This window comes from Botryllus schlosseri, chromosome 5 (assembly GCF_051294905.1).
Source record: "Botryllus schlosseri isolate E-star chromosome 5, Bs_hap1, whole genome shotgun sequence".
NCBI classification, from domain to species: domain Eukaryota; kingdom Metazoa; phylum Chordata; class Ascidiacea; order Stolidobranchia; family Styelidae; genus Botryllus; species Botryllus schlosseri.
In genome coordinates, this window is record NC_137240.1 from 12,944,879 (window position 1) to 12,964,666 (window position 19,788).

A 19,788-nucleotide genomic window follows, 5' to 3' on the forward strand; every position below is an offset into this window, starting at 1 on the left:
TATCCCTTACCATCGTTCTCAGTGCCAGAGCACCCTAAATTTACACAGACGCCGTTCAGGATCTTGGCTTGTCAATGGAAGATACTGACGTCGACGCGATGCAGCAACGCAATAACTATAGATTGCCATGGAGTACTTACAGTTACACTGCTTGCTGTTATTCTCGTTTACGTCAATTTTGATATACCAACACAGTCCTCTCAATTGTATTGCTTATGCCTGCCCATTTTCAAGCCAACTCTGTGTTTAAGTGAGTCGTCAGTTTAAGACAACCTCCACAGTAGCAGTGTATAGCTTAAGTCAAAACTGCCTCCGTTTATGGCAAGTTGGCAACATTAATCAGGAATACCTAATCTGTGACCAATACCTACATTCTATTTGTTTCATTCTCGGTACAAAGGAAATACATTCTCAAGTTATGAATTTGTCGAATTTATTGGCCAGTTATTGATTTCGTCAGCACTCTTAGAATTTTGTAAAATCAAGCGAGAGTATGCAAGATTAAGAAAGTATTGTTGTGGAAATATTATTATATCAGAATTAGGTAGTTCTTCTATTCAGAATCTTAGGGTATCGTCGGGTCCAAAACGAATAAATGGCATAAGTTTTGAGTATGCAATGCACAAGCTGCCCTGCACTTGTCAAAGTACTTGTGATGCTGGGCAAGTACTATAGTATCACCGACTCATTTCAAAATGAAGACTTTCTTCTAAACGCTCAAGTCTACTAATGATCTTGATTTGGTAGAATAGGGACACTTGATATCTATCAATACACACATCACAAAAGTGCCGCAAACATGTCCTAAAACTACTTTCAAAAATATAACACTCAGGCAAGTAGGCAATATTACATAGTACTCTGAAAAGGTGCAAATACTATCTTCTTTACTTTCATTCAGTGTGCATGCCTCCTCTTTACATCGCCTAGGCCAAGATGGGTGTCTGATTCCATAGACTACTCCAAGTCGCTTCGACATGTTCCTGTCTTTTCATTGTATCGCATTTTGTGGTGTATTGAACTGATAAAATCGCTAATAAACCAATGATGATGATGATGATCGTCTGTTTACACCACAACATAAATGCTTTAAAGTTCAAAGGTCTCTTTGCTTTTCGATAAGCTTTTTCTGAGTTCCTGTCACCCATTCGTTCACCATCTTTCTTCTCTTGCTTGCTTCCATACGTCCTCGTCAGTGGTGCCGATTTTCGAGCCTCATCGGCTTTACTTAGCCATCTGGGCTTGATTACATGACGCTGCTCATGTAGTTAGGTAAGCAGTGGGGAGTCCAGATAAGCCTCCGACCCACTTGCGTCAAGTGGGATTCAAACTCAATTCCAACGCTTCCCCAATCTTTCAGGTAATTTTGCAGTTACCAACCTCTACGTCATAAACTTTCATTCTACTCATGGCTGAACTGAATATTTCCCAATTCTCTGCCATCATCACCATACATTGTTGATATTGGATGGTCGTTGTCTAAATCATTTTGACTTCTTCTGACCAGATTCGGATTATTTTTGAAGAACTCTCAAATCGTGAAAGTAGCTTAACCAAATCCATCTGAAATCAAATTTAACACGGTATGGTAATGTTGCAATATTACTAATCTCCGATGTTGACTGATCAGTGATCACTGTCTCCGTGTCGATAAGTATACACTTGAAGCATAATAATAGGGCCAGATGGAGGTACTAAACCTTGGAATTACTTGTTTGACATAGGCTATCTTAAACTGCTCTATACTCCATCATGTTAATTGAATACTATACATTGTCATCTATCTGCACGAAAAAAAATCAATCCTGTAACACAAACACATAATGTGACAGCAAAGACCAGCGCAGTAGCAGAAATTGCGACATACAAATGTATTACTGTCGCAGAGAAGATGATACCAGAAACGCGCTTGGCCCCAGACGGTGGTTGCTATGCTGAAAAGTCACGTGACTTTCGAGCCCAATGGGCGACAAATGACTGAAGGTTCCGTACGGATTTTATGAGGCCAGTGACATAAGCAAGCAATGAGGCGTAACGAGCAGCAGCCTTCTCTCACGTAAACCCGAACAGCTTTTCTGCCTCATTGTGACATGTCGAGTTGCGACACATAGTAACTTCTTCTCAAATATCTCTCGTTTTCAAGAATGTTTGTTTTGCTTGATACTAGGTTGGTGGCGGCATGATTTTTGCTAGTGTCGTGTTTCGAGTATGATTTAGCAGGTAGACGTCCGCGGTATCGTATTCGCTGGTTTAGAAGCAATATAGCCCTGTATTGGAATACAACGTCGGCATGATATGTCGCTGCCAGAACTGACCGATGTACAACTGCGTGAAAAGTACGATTTTGTCCCGAAAGAGACAAAGGCATGGACAGAGCGAGCCAAAAATAAAGTGAGCTGCACGTCGTCAACCTGCAAAAGGTTTTTTCCAATCATATCATGGCTGCCGCGTTACCCGCTTCGAAAGTATTTCGTTGGAGACGTAATATCTGGTTTAACCACAGCTATCGTGAGAATACCGCAAGGTTTGGCTTACGGCTTACTGGCTGGCCTGTTGCCGATCAATGGATTGTACACCGGATTCTTCTCACCACTGGTATACACTATCTTTGGAACTTCAAGGCATATATCGGTTGGCGTATTTTCAATCGTAAGCCTTATGCTCGGTGCCGCATTAGATAAATTCAACGCCGAATATCCATATGCTGTTATGGCTGCTACGCAGTCGCCGATCAGCGTGTCGAGTTCGAGCAACGTCACATTGTTGTTACAAAACAATGCTGACTTGGCTGATCAGGCCCAGACGGATGTATCAATATCAGTAAACGGGTCTATATCGCCTAACACAAATGAGATATCTGAACAAGATGCCCGAAACCTTGTAGTGGTAGGTTCATTGTCGGTTCTTATTGGCGTTAATTTGATATTGCTGGGCATATTTCGGTTGGGAATAATTGCTATGTTTTTGTCTGAACCTGTTGTATCGAGCTTTACTACAGCAGCTGCAATATACGTCGTCACCGCTCAGATGAAATACGTAACAGGTATCCAACTGAAAGGAAAGACGGGAACGTTGGGACTGATTAAAACGTGGATTGAACTGTTTTCGCGTTTAAACGAAATAGACTCGCCGTCGATTATCGTAAGCTGTATTTGCTTAGCTGTACTCATACCCGCGAAATATATCAACCGCACTTATAAAGCCAAAATGCGCAATATACCGATACCTGTTGAACTTTTAGTGGTGATCACGGGCACTGTCGTGTCGTGGTCGGTGGGTTACGGCGCGCAAAACGATTTCTTAATCGTGGGCATGGTACCGAAAGGCATGCCAGCACCAATCGTACCTGACGTCACCTTATGGCCGAAACTTATCGCCGACTCCATATCAATCGCCATCATCATCTTCGCGGTCGCAGTGTCCTTGGGGAAGATATTCGCCAAAAAACATGGTTACTCAATCGACCCCAATCAAGAGCTTTTGGCGCTCGGTTTTTGTCAGGTGACGAGCGGTTTTTTTCGCGGACACTCGGGAGGCGGGGCCCTAGCAAGAAGCAGTGTGCAAGAAAGTAGTGGTGGCAATACGCAAGTCGCTGCCATGGTATCATGCTGTGTTATATTATTGGTTTTGCTGGTGATCGGCCCGCTGTTCGAACACTTGCCTAAAGCGTGCTTGGCCTGCATCATTTTAGCCAACTTACATGGTCATCTGATACAGTTCCAAACGCTGCCGGGTCTGTGGAGAATCGACAAGTACGACTTTGCAGTTTGGGTCGTCACTTTCAGCAGTGTTATTATTCTCGGTATTGATATGGGGCTTGGAGTAGGCGTCGTATTTTCTCTGATATCCGGCGTTTTGAGAAATAGTAACGCGAAGCTCGCTACGATCGGCGAGCTGACCGGAACCGGCGAATTCGACGATGTCGATCTCTACAGAGGTGCTTCGGAGATACCAGGAATCAAAATTGTGAGATTCGACAAGTCCCCGACGTACGCGAATAAGTCAGTTTTACAGCAACTCACTCCAGACGCAATATCAGCATCTTCTAAGTGCACCGAAGAGGGATTGAACATCCCGAAAGTGGAATGTAACGGTAAAGACGCGGCAGCTGTCGATTTGATGGAATTGTGCGATCAATCCCCGATTAATATTGTGATTATCGATTGTTCTCGATGGAATGTAATCGATGTGGTTGGTTTATCGACTCTGAAAACTGCCGTTCAGGACCTGTCGAATGCTGGAGTCGAGGTTTATCTGTCGTCTTTGCCTGATGCGATCTATCGAAAGCTGGAGCGTTACGGAATTATCAGCGCCGAAAGTCTGATCCCTGAACACCATATCTATCATTCTCTCGCCCTTGCTGTGGGCGCTGCTAAGAAACGTCTCGAAACTAAGAGAGATTGTGCGGCGTGATCAGTGTATGGGAATAATGAATCACGTTCCCGACAATCGGAGTTCAAACCACTGCATTTAAAGAATTAAAAGTTTCAACACCGTAGACTTTCACTATTTCAATTCACTCTTTTTAGTCAAGTCTGATAAGTTTACCTGCCAATGTCAAGCGTCAATGTATTTCATGCCGAGCCTCTGTCTGTTGATACTTAGCAGATTTTATATAAAGAATTGTGTTATCCCCGATAGGTCATATCCGGAATAAAATAATTATTCGGGACAGCCTGAACGTATCCTATCAACGAGTCACGCGGCCTCGACATCGATATGCTGTGTGTCGGTCCCAAAGCAATATCGTCTCAAAATGTCAATGTTGCGAGTAATCGACAATATGATGATTAGCAAATGTCAAAACAAATTTTCTCACTGCAATTTCGCATCAAATCAACCACTCATTTTCATTCGCATTTAGGGGGTTTGATCAATTTTCATATTGGTCAATGTTGTTGGTGTTGAAATAATTTGTTGGTATATTTTGAGACTGTTAGGTATCGTCACTTGCGTTTAAGTTCTATTGTTGACATGTTATTTTTACTAACGAGTCCCGAATATATGCCATATGACTTAGCGGCTAATCGTTTCATAACAACCGAGGTACCACGTCAATAGTTTTGTTTCGTCTCTGAATGATCCTGCCATATTGTCGTTTGTAATATCGAGCAAATTTTGCTTCATTCAAGTGCTAGGTCTTACAGACTGATTCTAGTCACACGAAGCACGCCTCATTTCCCCAACCTGTCTGTCTTTAAGCCTATTACACTAGTATTTCGCACGTGAGTTGCGAAATCATGGGATTTGTCTTCTTTCGTTTAGGAGCGTGACCCCTAAGGATTCACTTAAGATACCCACGTTTTCACGTTGACCGCCTTTCACCTTGATGATTCATGCTTTGAGCTTAACGGGCGTATCGTGATGATGAAGTTTGTGCCGCCAGGGAAACGGACTTGATTCCCCTTGCACGGTTTCGCGGTCGGCGAAATACCACCGTACTTAACGAATTCACGCTAAGAATTGGGTGAAGTTTAAACTGTCAATTCATTTGTGGCGCGCCAAACGGTATTTTGTCGGTTCTCAAGTAGGATGATACTTGGAAAATGCTCTTTTCCGAAAACACTATTAAACATATTCTTTCCTGTGGAGAGTGTACTAGTTATCCGCTAGAGGTATTGCCTAGCAATGCTCTGCGTTTTAAAAAATGATAATAGTTTCAAACTATTTCTTAGTATTATTCCGATTGCCGACGCAGCAGCAAGTGCAAATCGGTACTTTCGCAATGGCTTTTTAGGTTGTAGGTGTTCTATCTTTGTGATATTTCAACACAGTACTTTATTCAATCCGAATACATTTACTTAGTCAATTTTAAAAGAGCAACGGCTAATCCTCAAACCCGCAGATCCGTTGGCACTTGATGGCTACTTGGTATCCTCTGAAGTTAGAAATACCCGAAATAAATATTAACCTTGGATTACATATTGATTGACATTCTCGTTGAAATGTGAACTAATGTTAAAGGTCATACTGACCAGAACCTTTTATGTATTTGTAGAGATTTATTGCTATTATAGTTTTAATTCCAAAATGAAATCTGATTCATCTGCGGTGCATCAAAATAACATAATTCTCGACAAGATATGCAAAAATTAGTTCCTTATGTACTACACGATCACAGTGAAATGGTCTGTATAGTTTCCTGTGACTGCGGTCTTGACGTAGTTGCATGTTTGCCCGTGGAAATTTGCCACTCATATCAGTGTGTTGAAACGGTCGTTTTGTGCTTCTGGGCACAGCTTGTTTAGTAACACTTCATACAGCTTTTCACCGGTCTGACGTTGATGCCGCGTGTGTTGTGTATATATGTATTATTTTCAAGTGCCTTTCCTGTATTTACGACCCGTTGCTCGTCCGAGTATGCATTACATTTTCGCATAACTATACGGTGAATGATATCGAATGACTAACTCTTTACTCAATTGGCGTTGAATCAATATGTAACTCCAGCACTTGTGCAAATATACCTATATATACCTTGTTTCCCTGCTGGATTTATCAAAAATTTTCTGTGACATATTGACGAAGTTAGAGCACCGGCGTAAGGATGTTAGCTTATGGCACGGTCGTGGTCGTGACGCGTATTTGATCGAGTATGTGACAAATACTTACATCATGTCCTGGAATTTCCGCGATGATATCGCTGGATTGGATGTCTGCGCTGCTGAAATATTCGCACTGATGGTGGGACATGCACTCTGGGCGTGTTTTCGTGTCAGATTAGCGTATTATAGCATCTGGTCCTGACACTATTGCAAGTTCTTGCGTAATCGAAAGTGCTTTACATGAGGAAATTGCGGTACTTGGTTATGAAAAAGATCGAAATTTATTAAGTGTAATGACCTACACGCCTGTGAGTACTTGTGTAAATACCACACAGCATTGCTACTTTACACCTCCACCACAACATTGCCGTAATAAATGGCTTATGACTAGAGTGATTATTTTCTGACCTAAAACGTAAGATTTTGCACTAAAAAATTTAATTTTGACAAAATTTTGTAGTCAAGTATTAAAATTGGACATTGCCGCGCATAACGTTGGAACTGTAGTACTTATCTAGATTTTTGGTTGGAACTGAATGTCCTTACGACGTAGCTTGACGAGAATGAAGAAAAGTGTTCAGCAGAAGCAGCTGTTTGCTGTAAATATTGAAGTTCGGTGTATACATTCCTGTTCCTTCATACCGACAATGTTGTCTACATCGGCGTCTTTAGACCGCAATGGCCCATCTACAACAGTAAGCCTGTAAGGTAGGCTACAAAGTGCATGTAAAATGTCAAATGAAAATTTCATCGACAGTGCAACTGCCGAAGACACCAACGAAATGCAGTTTGCAAAAAAAATTGCCTTCGTAAACAATTTCGACAATTTTATGTCCTGTCGCTACAATTTTGACAAAAATAAATCACCCTGCTTATAACGCTGCGGCGTTGGCGCCAATACTGTATGCGAAGTCCGCTGCCTCGCACGCTAACTCAACACTGCTGCCGCAGATGAAACAGAAAGATTCACCGCGCAAGCAGCTATAAAACCTTCACGTCAATATACAAAATGTATTCTAGATACGTGCAGTAAATACCCACTGCTGCCACACTTTAGAGTCACCCTCGAGTCAGTGTTGGGTCGAATCGAGTCAACTTTACTTGATTGCCCGTTTCAAAATTGTGGATTGACTATCGTGCCCGAAAGCAAAATTTTCGAGTCAATTTCAAGTCATCATTATCGCACATTATCTCGATACGCTGATAAGACCATATCATCCGTCTAAGCGGCGTCTTATAAAAGCCTAGAAGTGGATTGTGCTACAAGTCGGCAGCTACGGAATAAAATTCAAGAAAATTGACGTGGTGTAAATCAGTGCTCTTCAACCGGGGTTGTCGTACACCCTAGGCCCCAGGGTGTACCAGAATTTCCAAAGGGTGTACCACTCGGATGGGGTGTACACTGTACAGGGGTGTACCAGACCCGAATTACAATGCGCCGATGGCTAGCTATCACAAAGACAGGTTTATGGGTTAGTACAGGTTAACGCACCTTGGTTAATGATGTTATCTCAAGTGTAATATTGTACACCGCTTGATTGTGATGTCATAAGCAAATATTTCTCCTATTCATTTAGCCGTCGTCAATAGACCAATGGTTCCGTTTGGTGTTGGAAAGTATGCAGTTAACAAACATGTGTTCAGCTAGTCATTTGTCTTTTAGTGATTTTTGAGGAAGCCGCCGCGATAGCTTAGACTTCTTGAATCGGTACTTCCTACCCGACGTTAATAAATACCGCAATGCACATAAATGAAGTGACGTAGCCAGCCAGGGTCGAAACAGCTTCCATGTTGAAATCGAAACCGTCTTGTTTTAAAATGCCGATTTTATGTCCAATATTTCGCCATACATTTGCAATTTAGTATTTTGTTATTAGTGATGCAATTTAGCTACAATAGACTGTGTATAGCGGCATCCGATCTGAGGCTACTGACATCTCTTGCAGCCCATCTGCTACTATTGACTGTGTGTGGTGTGGGGCAGGCCTGGTACGCAGTAGGCTGGTGCGCCTGCTATCATCGCTGATCAGAATTACCGCTTCTGCAGCGGTAGCTTTACCTACTCTTTCCCCAATACTGTTACATTTAGGTTGATTATCGTTCGTAATGTCATGCTGTTTTGGGGCTGACACGGAATAAATTCCAATTTGCGTGTAGGGCGGCCTAACTGGCTGCGAATCGAGTCTGTGTCCAAATACTATTTTATTCAAATCGATTTTTTTTGACGGCAATAACTCCGCTTCTACTGACGATATTCTCTCTCAGACGATATTCTACAAATAAATTGACCGCAAACGAAGTGATTATAGAGATTACTGTCGCAGACTAGTAGTAATATATATATATATATATATATATAGCAGTGTACTTCTGTTTTATAGAGTGCCCAATGACCACATAAACGATCCTTCTGTATGATTTAAATCCGACTGCTAGCAGTTTAGACCAGTGGTTCTCAACCGCCGGTCCGCGGACCGGTGCCGGTCCGCGACGACCATTCTGCCGGTCCGCCAGACATTTTGTAATTTTATACTTAATTGCAAAATGAAATAAGTAGAAGGCTTATCAATGGATAAAATGAGCAGCACATCACATTTAAAACTGAATAAAAACATCCCCACTTTATTCGTACTACGCATTTCGTAGTACGTTTGGTTGTAGTGGGAAATGAGCAAAGGTGTTTGTCCCGACTCCGAAACGCTTCTTCTCTCGACATTATCGAATCGAAGAAAAATACTCAAGCTGGGGTATTTCCGGGGCTCCCCACCTAGGGGTCCCGACCCCAACGGGTCCGTTTACCTATTCTACGTAGTCGCGGGGCACAGAAATTGAATACCAATGACCATTGCAAGAATGCCATTAAACCGGGTGCTATCGGCAGTTCATTTCTGAATATTCTAGTTCATTTTGCAACATAGAAAAAAAACGACCTCTGAAAAATGCGAACTTGGCAAACAAGGTATCGGGTCAGTCGAAGGGTCATACTAAAACGCCACTCACTCTAACGTAAGATTGGCATCTGGTCACCTCTATTAAAATTCAAATGTCGTGAGACTAGAAATCAATGGGATGGTAATTTTCCTTACAGGAAAACTACAAGTGACCGATAGTGCTATGTGTTAACATAGTGGTTCTCAAACTGGGTCCCGAGGTTCGTTTGGGGTCTGCGAGAAATGTTCCGAAAAATTCAAACCATCCGAAAAAAAACTAAATTTTGGAATATAAAAAAATTCAGGCAAATTATTGTTAAATCAAACTCGATGGTAGCCGACATAATATCAATAATCAAGATAAAGTAGAATATTTTAGTGCTAAATTATTCAATTTTAAATTTGAGTTTCGCCTTGCGCGCTTTAGTTTCACTACGCATTTCTCAATTTTATTGTGCGTATTCCCACCCAGGAACAAAATACGCATAGATTTACAGAATTGAAATCTAAGGAATCTTCCTGCATTTGCAATGATGCGAGCATCGCTTAAGGCCGTTGAAATACTTCAATCTAGGAACGCGTGAAGAATGACTGCATTATCGGCATTTCGGCGCTGAACGTTACGCGTCACGACACACTACGACATAGACCGGTTTTGCCAACAAACGACTTCACGAGAAGTGCGCTGGAAAATATCACTGGCGGCATGCTGGCCGGATCCGTCGATATTGATCTGTTCAGGCACTGAAATAGTCGTCACGGAATAGTCCTAATCTAAGCCGCGCGCGGAGGAAAATAATCCTCCCAGTGTTAAAATGCGAATTGCAAAATGATTTTTTCTTTATTTCAGTCTGTTACGTGTTAGCGACTCCAATATTATTCGATTAGCCACAATCATTACCTGGGTTTACGAAATAACAACATGCTTCAACAAATTAATTACTGTAATATTGACAAAATGTATACTCCCTAAAAGACTTCGCGAAAGGGTAGTGTTGAAATTACCGGATGCAATAAGAGGGGTCTGAAGAATTCTTTCCAAGAAATTAAATTGATCGCCCTTTGACGACCAAACCCACCGTTTATGGGTGTTTGCGTTAATTTGGTAAGGCGCCGTGAGTCATACAAAAGATTGCGAAGCGACCGTTTCGTGAAGTTTTCGTACAAGTTTGAGAACCAGAGTTAACAGAACAAACAAACACCTTGAGCGCGGCCGAGCAACTTATAAATTGTTGTCTGCATTTCGCGCGACGCAGAATTTCACGTATAGCAGTATTCGACTTCTTTGACTCGATATAGATAGAAATCGTTCCAAAACGACAATGTATTGGTATATATAGTCTGGGACGGAGAACGAGATTGATACGCACATGGTCGTCAGCTTTTCGTATAAACCATAGGAGTAGGTTTGGACGGGGGGAGTGGTCACCATTTTTTGTAGTCAGCACGCCAAATTGAGAGGTGAGGTCGCGGGACATTTTCAAAACGGTATTAGGTGTCTTGAGGTTGCGACCATAAAAGGGTTGGGATCGCCTGGCGTAGTCGGTTAATCCAAGGCCTTCCGCCTTCGACACACTACCACAGAATTTCATGAATGCCGTCATGAACACAAATTAAACCCTCAAAATGTCACTCTCTATAGTATAGCATTGCAAAAAATGGTTGCATGCTATTATCGCAATTGCAATTCGGGTTTATTCAATTTTTGAAGATCCACCGGTCCGCCGACTATTTTTTGAAATTTTACCGGTTCGCGAGCTCAAAAAGGTTGAGAACCACTGGTTTAGACATTTATATTAATTGTAGAACAATTAGTGCAGACTTCCAATGCATCACGTGGATGTCTAGGTGGATTGTGTAGGTTATTGCATCGTATCAATGCGTTCCAACTCTCCGAGAATTCATATTGAAACCCAGGTCGACGTCGACAGTAACCGATGCCGACGTAGTTTCGCAGTTGGGATGACTCCAGGGTTGTAATGACTCGAGTCATGACTCGACTCGAGTCAGACTCGAGTCACGATTTTTTTGTGACTCGACTTGACTCGAGTCATTTTCTTGAAATGGCAAAATGACTCGACTCGACTCGAGTCAATATTTGGATTGACTCGACTTGTACTCGAGTCATTGCGCATGACTCGACCCAAGTCATTGACTCGGCTTATTTTATATGACTTGAAGATGTAGAAATTTGCAAATCGTAATGGCTAGATCAACGCATCTGTTGAATTCTGCCGAAATCGCTATTTGTCACCACTGCTTCCGATGCACTCGTCTGATATCAGATATGCCGCCGTAAAAACAACAGACAATGGTACATATTAGCAATGCATTGCACAAAATGATCCAGTAATGAAGGTGTAATAGATCCTCCGCAATCAAAGTACTCAAGACTTTTCAATTATACCAGACTTTTCAATTATAAAAGCAAACAATCGAAGCAAAGTTCAATTAGAGCCAATGCAATTGCTCAGATGGTCAAGTGCTTAGAAGAGCTCAGCGGTTCTCAGCCTTTTTCTAGACACGCCCCCTATTATGATAGTGAAAAATTTCGCGCTCCCTTATCGTCATATCACAAAATCCAACCGGGATGCTAGCAACCTCAACATATTGTTTGATGTCATGGAAGGTTATGACTGCTGATGAGAGAATTAAAAAATATGAAAATCGGTCTATATACAAAGAAACACACGTGAATTACAGGTAAATTTCGCAGAGCGCGAAAAAAATTCATTTGACCGCTTCTTCGCGCCCCCCATCAGATGTATCACGCCCCCCCCAAGGAGGGAGCGCCCCCCAGGTTGAGAACCACTGAGCTAGACTGATAAGCTCTTGTGTAGATTTGAAGGCGATGATTCTTTGCATTTTTCGGCGACTAGAAAGAATGAGTATCCAATGCTCTTCAGTGTGGGTCAAAAATGCTTGTCCATTCCTGCATCTAGTGCACCAGTGGAACGTGTATTCAGTAGAGGTGGGTTTATTCTAAGGTAGGGTTGTCAAACGTCTGGAATTTCCCGGACATGTCCGGATTGTCACTGTTAGAACTGCGTCCCCGATGAATTTCGAAAATATGCCGAAATGTCTGGAATTTTGAAGTAAGCTCATAGTTTTTTCCTATATCAACATAAACAATATTATATTTGGGTAGATTTATGCTACGTGAAATTTAGTATCACACGCGCGATTTAGTATCACATATGTCGGCTTTAATATGGGGACTAGCGGACTACCACCCTCGCAAAAACTGCGATCAAAGATAAATAAAAATAACATTCATTTACAGAAATAAGTCTAATTGCAATCGCAAGTACAATTACAAGATAACGGTATATTCGTAGAGTCGGTTTACGCCGTTTCGGTACTTTATTCAAAGATAGAGGTTCTAAACCTGGACGTTCTAAACCTGGGGGTAGTTTGCCTTTATTATAGGGTTCACGAAGATGTTGAATGCAATCAAATCAGTTTCCAAATATGCCGTGGATAAGTCTGGGCAAATGTGCCGACCTTTAATTAGTAATCAGCCTATCAAATTTTGAGCTGGACACGGAACATTTTCATATTGGAAATGGAGTCGCGACCATAAACGGTTGGAAGCCAGCAGGTGTGCGGTGTTTATATAGATCAGTGATGCATTGCGCACAGGCATTAGGCTGATAAATAATCGTATCGATGTGACATGAGCATGACTTTACAATGTACAATTAAAAATTTAAAGGAGTATTCGGAAAATTTGAAAAAATGATTTTGAACAGCCCCGTTGTACAATTATTTCTTTAATGCCGTAAATGCGATGTAGTCTGTAATGCAATTAGGAAAACCTTTAGTAATATCAAAAGGTATCTGTTCTTTTGTCGCTGCACAGTGCACATAGCTGCACAGTGCACATAGCTGCATGCACGCTTTTACAGCATGCTGGTCTGGTGAACATACCTCTCCAGACATAAACGTGCATTTGTTGATTCTCTATTAGCTCTGACGCGAATTCGTTGTTTTTTTTTATCAGATAACATGTAGACGTGAATTCGTTGGTTCTCTATCAGCTATTTGTGAGCTGTCGTGGATGTGCTCAAAATAAAAACTGCATGCCGGTGCTTGTATTTGTGATGTATATCCATGTATATCCATGTATTGGAATATCCATGTACGCTCTGTACGCTATACTTGGAAAGTCAGTCGGTGAATTCGAATTAACACTGAATAGGGTTACCATATTTAGATATCTTAAAAGAGAACACTTTTAAAAATTTTTCAATACAATATACTGGAGTAAAATCCGGAAAAAATGGTAAATTTTCTCCTACTTTGTGGTTGGTTGACTAAAAAAAGGTAAATTTTCCGGCTCAGCTCCCGAAATAGCCGCCGGAGTGGTGCTTCAGTGCTGATTACTGTATCTCAGTCAAATTTTACCCTATATTTAACCGAAATTCTCGAAAAAGAGGACAAATTCTCAAAAAAGGGGACATTTGGGCGTCCTCCGAAGACACTTTCAAAAAAGGTCAAAAAAGAGGACAAATCCTCTTAAAAAGAGAACGTATATGGTAGGCCTAACCCTAACACTGAATATCTTCGTGGATTTCACAGACAAGGGTGCGTACAACCACAAACGCACAAATAGGCTATATATATAATTAACATTCAATCATAAAGTTTTGCTTTACAAAAAAGAACAGCTGGTCAATAACCGGGACATCTCGACGAAATTGTGCAACACATTTCTCCTATGTGTTCGGACATATCTTCTCCTTCATACACATATGAGGAGGTCGGCGCTGCTATATGTAGCCTATAGCATTCGCCGTCATTCGACATTTCAGTCAATTAACGTCGATTACACTGAGTTATACTCCCTTACCACATAGTAGGTCTTCTGAGAATGCCCTGTTAGCAGCAATATCGGCAACTTACAAAAACAGCCCATGACGCAAATTGTCTCAATTTTGAAATAGCATGATAGGCCTACCAGGTTTGGCGCGGTCTATCACGAGCCAATATGAATTGTACAAATGCACAGCAGTGCATATGCACATCAGGGATGCAATCCTATGCTTTACAGCGAGTAGGCTATAATTCATTCGTCTCCGATTTCCGCACCGGAAAGTGTATCAAGATGCGAGGTATAAAATAACGGAATGATGGTAATCTCTTCCAAAAGTAGCGCCTCTGATACGCCATACTAAGACCTAACAGGAACGTCGTTATGTTCCTCGCGATTACCAAGAGCAACAATTCCATGCGTTTACATATATTAACATAATGTAAGAGAACTCAGAACAGCGACCAACACAATGTTTACACTTGGTCAGACGACCTACCAAGCCCAAAAACGACAACAGCCTACATAGCACAAACGCCAGTGGTTCCTCGTATGTGTTCCATGCAGCACTAGTGGCTCCATGCGTCAGTCTCAAGGGTTCCTTGGAGGCCAGACACACACTCAACTCATATATATGATTTGTTATGATACGCCTAGAATGACCATTATTGGTTACTTCATAGTGTTCTACAATGGTGTGGACCAGAGATGAGCGGATTTGAAATATCCATGTCCTAATCCAATCCAAATCCAAAGCTTCAAATCCTAATCCTAATCCAGACATTTTGTGTATTTCAATCCTAATCCTAATCCTAATCCGATTCAAACTTGGAATTTGAACAGCTTCTTTGAGGTACAGAACTTCAATATACAATTGAATAGCATATTCATATTAAAATGAACCCGAATATTTTCGGCTGACACTCGTCAGGGGTAATCGTCAGCAACTAGTAGAGAATTCGAAAGAACAGCGTATATCAACAATATCAATATCAATATCAACAAAATATTCGGGTTCATTTTAATATGAATATGCTATTCAATTGTATAAACTTAGAATTCCACATAAAAAGCCTACCTTTTATGCCTACAATTTAGTAGAAATAATATAACTCTAAATGAGTGCCAAAGTACATGAAGTAACTTTGGTAGGACGTGAAACTTTGTCACCGTTCGCCCCAGGATATCAATCTTCCCGAAAATCGGTAAATCCAATTTTAATCCTAATTCATCGAAGAAAAAATCTCAAATCCTAATCCAATCCAAATCCGTCGAAATTTCACAAATCCGGTTTTTCCAAATCCTAATCCTAATCCATGCTCATCTCTGCTATGGAGCAGTGATGAGCGGATTTGAAATTTTTATGTCCTAATCCAATCAGTTAAAATTTCATAAATCCAGATTTCACAAATCCTAATCCTAATCCATCTTTGGTGTGGACACAGCGATATCAAACGGCTCACTGCGTTTAAATTACGTCATACTTTCCATTTTTGCCAATGGAAATTTTACGACAATTTTTGACCGGCTTGCCGAGCGTTAAATTTGACAAAACGGGTGTCAATCGAAAGCTGCCACTGTACTGATTACGAAGATGTTCAGCCCAGGCCCCTGAAACGCCTCAAAATCAGTCTCGCACACGAGTCCGGTTGAGTCGATGAAGCCAAGACGAAGTTTCGGGGGATATTGAAACAATCGGAAAGCAGCAGGCCCGTCAGTACCTCGGCGCCGTTGGTGCTCAGATCTAGTTTTGCCGCTGACAATTCGGACAATTGACGCCGGTTCTGTCGACCCGAGCTAGTTAGTAGGGCTGGTCGAAATCGAGTATCTGAGTTATTGGACTCGAGTATTCGAGTATCACACACTAAGACGTCATAAGAGTATGAATTAATTGGAATTTCAAATATGTACGTTATATATGTACCGCATATTGAATTGTGACTGATTTCCCATCCCCTTCGTTTGATATGACGTGGAGGCACAATGCATGTAGGCCAGTTATTCCCAACCGCGGCCCCGAGGGCCGCATGCGGCCCCCAGCTAGCCATCTTGCGGCCCCCACAAAAATATTGAGAAATCGATTTATGAAAAAAAAATATATTTATAAAATACTCTTGCTTGGCTTGAAATCTGGAGTTTTCAATTAGGATTGCAGGAAATTGAGGGGAGCGAGCTCGATGGGGGCCCAAAATTATTTTGTGAATTAGCATAAATTATATAGAGTATTTTATGAAATTTTATGCAAAATATTCAAAAATCTTTCGCGCTGCGCGCGATTTCAAATTTCCAAGTACCTTGATTATTGGGTACTTTTCCACCAAGATAAAATACGCAAGATTTATAGAAGTGGGCATATCGGCGTTGGCCATTACCGCGCCACGACGCACGAAGACATATAAAGTTTTAGGCCATGTAACATGCGACTCCAAGAAGTGTGCCAGAACGATCGAAAACCTAGACCGAAATGAACTGCCCTTACGCTGACCGAAAACTTCGTTATGTTTATAAAAAATACATAGGCCTAAATGACTGGCGCCGAATGTTCCTGTCTTGGCAATCCGAACCTCACGAGACAAATAGGCTACCATCCCGCAGGGAAGAATTATATGCCAGTGAGAAACTACCAATTCGAAATCGTGAGCATCTTTTAGTTTAGTACGTTCGGGCGATTCTATATTTTTTGATATAGCAGACTGGAGGTCACGAAATAATCAAATAACATCATGTAACGAAGTCGTACCAACGGGTCCGCCTGTCCGAATATGTTTAATTATTATTCACGGGCCCTACAGTTTCCAAGACACCTCACTCAGCTCTACCGGTAAATCTGATTACATGAGCAGAGAGGACAAGTAATTGATAGCAATACATATGCAATTCCCGATCTTATTGAGCTATTTTATTTTGAATTATCGGAAATTTTCGCGCTCCACGCTGGCTCACTAAACGGTGATCCTGATTTCGTGGCAGAAGCGCACAACGAGACGGGGGGGTCGGTTTATCACCCGATGGGAGCTCAAGACCTAAGTCTTTTGGGGGGCCTGACGAAGTGCTGTTTCGTTCCTGCAGACACAACTCACTCGGCTCATTCGGTCAATCTGATTACGTGAGCAGAGAGAGGATAAAAATTGATACCAATATATATGCAATTCCCGATTATATTGACCGATTCAATCATGAATTATAGAAATTTTTCGCGCTTCGCGCGATTAGTCGACAGAAGCTGCCTCAAACGGACACCCGATTTAGATGAGAAATAGCGGTAAACAGCCATCTAGCCTGAGGGGGTCTGGGGGGGGGGCTTCGAAGTTGGGTTTATTACCCTATGGGGACCCAAGAGCAACGTTTTTTTTTTTTTGGGGGGGGGGGGGGGCTGACGAAGTGATGTTACGGCCCTGGGTATTGATAACTAATTTACGGATAGATGTGCAACAAGAGACTCATGATTGAATACGCCGAGATGCGTACTGCGTAGCCGGCAAAAAGCAGCATAATTGGTAGTCCTATAGCTCGCGACCCAGGCGTCCGAATAATTTGATATATCGGTGTTTATCGAAAGCAAGTGCCGCACTGATTCCCAAAATACGAATTGAAATCTCGCCAGAGCAATAAAACTACTCCGAAATAGCCAGCAAAGGTTGATTGTTCTGAACAACGGGAGCTCGGCAACACAATTGCCAATGGCGTCAAGCGAATGATCGGAACAATGCCAATTTTCATATTTTGGTGACTATTTTGGGTCCTTTCATTGCCCTGGTATTCGTGCGGCCTCCACCGTACTCTGAAATTATAAATTTGGCCCTGCCACCGAAAAAGGTCGGGAACCACTGATGTAGGCTATACTGTACATTACACAGCTGTCGCGATAGTTGAAGATGTTCGATCCTTTCCCTTATTTACTTTCCCTATGACAGTTACATAAGAGCAGATACATATCAGCAAACGTCGGTTTGAAACTATACCAATGAACCGGACATGTACCTTCTCGGTAACTGAGCATAAGTAAGAACGTTTGAACTGAAAATACCCGAGGCTACGTGAAAAAACGAAACGAATTAATTCACTTGAGATAGTTTATTTGCGCCCAATACAAAACGATGTTGGTACAAATCTACCGTTGCGGCTAGGGTTGTGTTTAAAATGAAAACACAGATGTCTTAAAAGCGCAAATCTTTAAATCAAGGCCTTATGTAAACATATTTTTATGTGTTTTTTTTATCCTCGTTCACCTACAGACGAAAAGAACATATGGAATCGCACTATTTCGGCTCACCGCAGTGCACTAAATATAATTCTTCGAAGTTGCTATCGGTACCCATTGCCTTTACAGTTATAGCTAATTAATATTTCCATGTGAAAAAATCACTATAGGAAGTGTGCACCTCCACAGCAGACTGTTCTGCGCAGTTCGCATAGTGACTATTGCATGACATTTCCCGCCTTCTATTGAATAATGCAAGGCAGTATTTAATCGGATCGACTTGTGAAAACCGGCTCATAGATGGTATCATTTTTAATTTGAAATCTAGACGTTGCCGATTAAGCGCCCATTCGTTTATAATTGGAAAAGTTGAATCTCCTTGTTTTAGATATTGCCGCTACCCTGGAATCGTGGACCACTTTATAATCAGTTGTCCAAAATATGATTTTTATTGAAAATTTCTTATCGATAAACGTGCTCATTCGAAAGTGAATTTTCGTATTGCCGATTTACTACTTGCTTCTTAAATAATTCCTGATGTCGTTGAATTTGTGTTATCGTGCGACCGCAGTTTGTAACTTGAGTTTATCATACTATTCTGATATATGATTTGTGTTTTTGGGTAACCGCCTCACCATCGTGTTCTTGTGAAACCGCCTGTTATGATCCGAGTGTTCCACTTTATTTCCTATGTCGTCATTATTCCTGTACGTTGTTATTGACCGTGGCGCAAAAGGCCGCCAGGCGATAAGCGTCAAATCTTTTTGTTTGATAAACAACAACAATTCGACTCACTTGCAACTTCTCGAATTTCGCTTTCCATGTTTCTCCTGGCATGGCGAGGGTGGTGAAGGTAAACTTGATGCACTTGCTCATCATTCATCACAGTTGCAAGTGACGAGCAGTAAAATGCGGTAATGCCAAACATACAGTGCTAAACGGCGCGATGATATTGCAGTGACGCAGAAAAACCAAAGCTTTTACAACACGTCACTTTACGCATCCCACGCCGGGGTTTTTCCATTCCGTTCTGTGTTATTCGAGCGTCACCGGGGTTTCCGTTCAGAAAGTCTGTTATTTCCAGTATCATGTTTGTTGGTATAACTTTAACGTTTCGAATATATATATAAGACGAGTAAGTTGACAATATCCATTTTTCTTAACATGGGCTCCAGAGTCCAGATCACGCTATCTTATAACCGTTTGATAAGATGTGATTACACAATGCTTGTACATTGCGCAGTTATAGTGCGTTAGTTGAAGATGTTCAATCCTCTCATTGATTTACTTCCCCCTACG

General features: G+C 41.6%; 1 protein-coding gene and 1 long non-coding RNA gene across 2 annotated transcripts in view; one reads left to right on the forward strand and one right to left on the reverse strand.

Annotated features, from left to right (window-relative positions):
• Positions 1 to 19,425, reverse strand: part of LOC145439059 (uncharacterized) — a 79,831-nt gene extending 60,406 nt beyond the window's left edge. The window contains exon 1 of the long non-coding RNA XR_013915082.1: positions 19,285 to 19,425. This is a non-coding gene — a long non-coding RNA (uncharacterized LOC145439059). The remainder of the gene's footprint in view (positions 1 to 19,284) is intronic.
• LOC145439049 (sulfate transporter-like) lies at positions 2,136 to 6,481 on the forward strand. The gene has a single exon (XM_080316514.1). It carries the CDS (start codon positions 2,296 to 2,298, stop codon positions 4,411 to 4,413), a length of 2,118 nt encoding a protein of 705 aa, XP_080172640.1. The 5' UTR covers positions 2,136 to 2,295; the 3' UTR covers positions 4,414 to 6,481.
• Positions 19,426 to 19,788: the final 363 nt, after the last annotated feature.

What these genes read in the sequence shown, in the direction of transcription:
- LOC145439049 (XM_080316514.1), top strand. Translation starts at nt 2,296, where the DNA reads ATGTCGCTGCCAGAACTGACCGATGTACAACTGCGTGAAAAGTACGAT.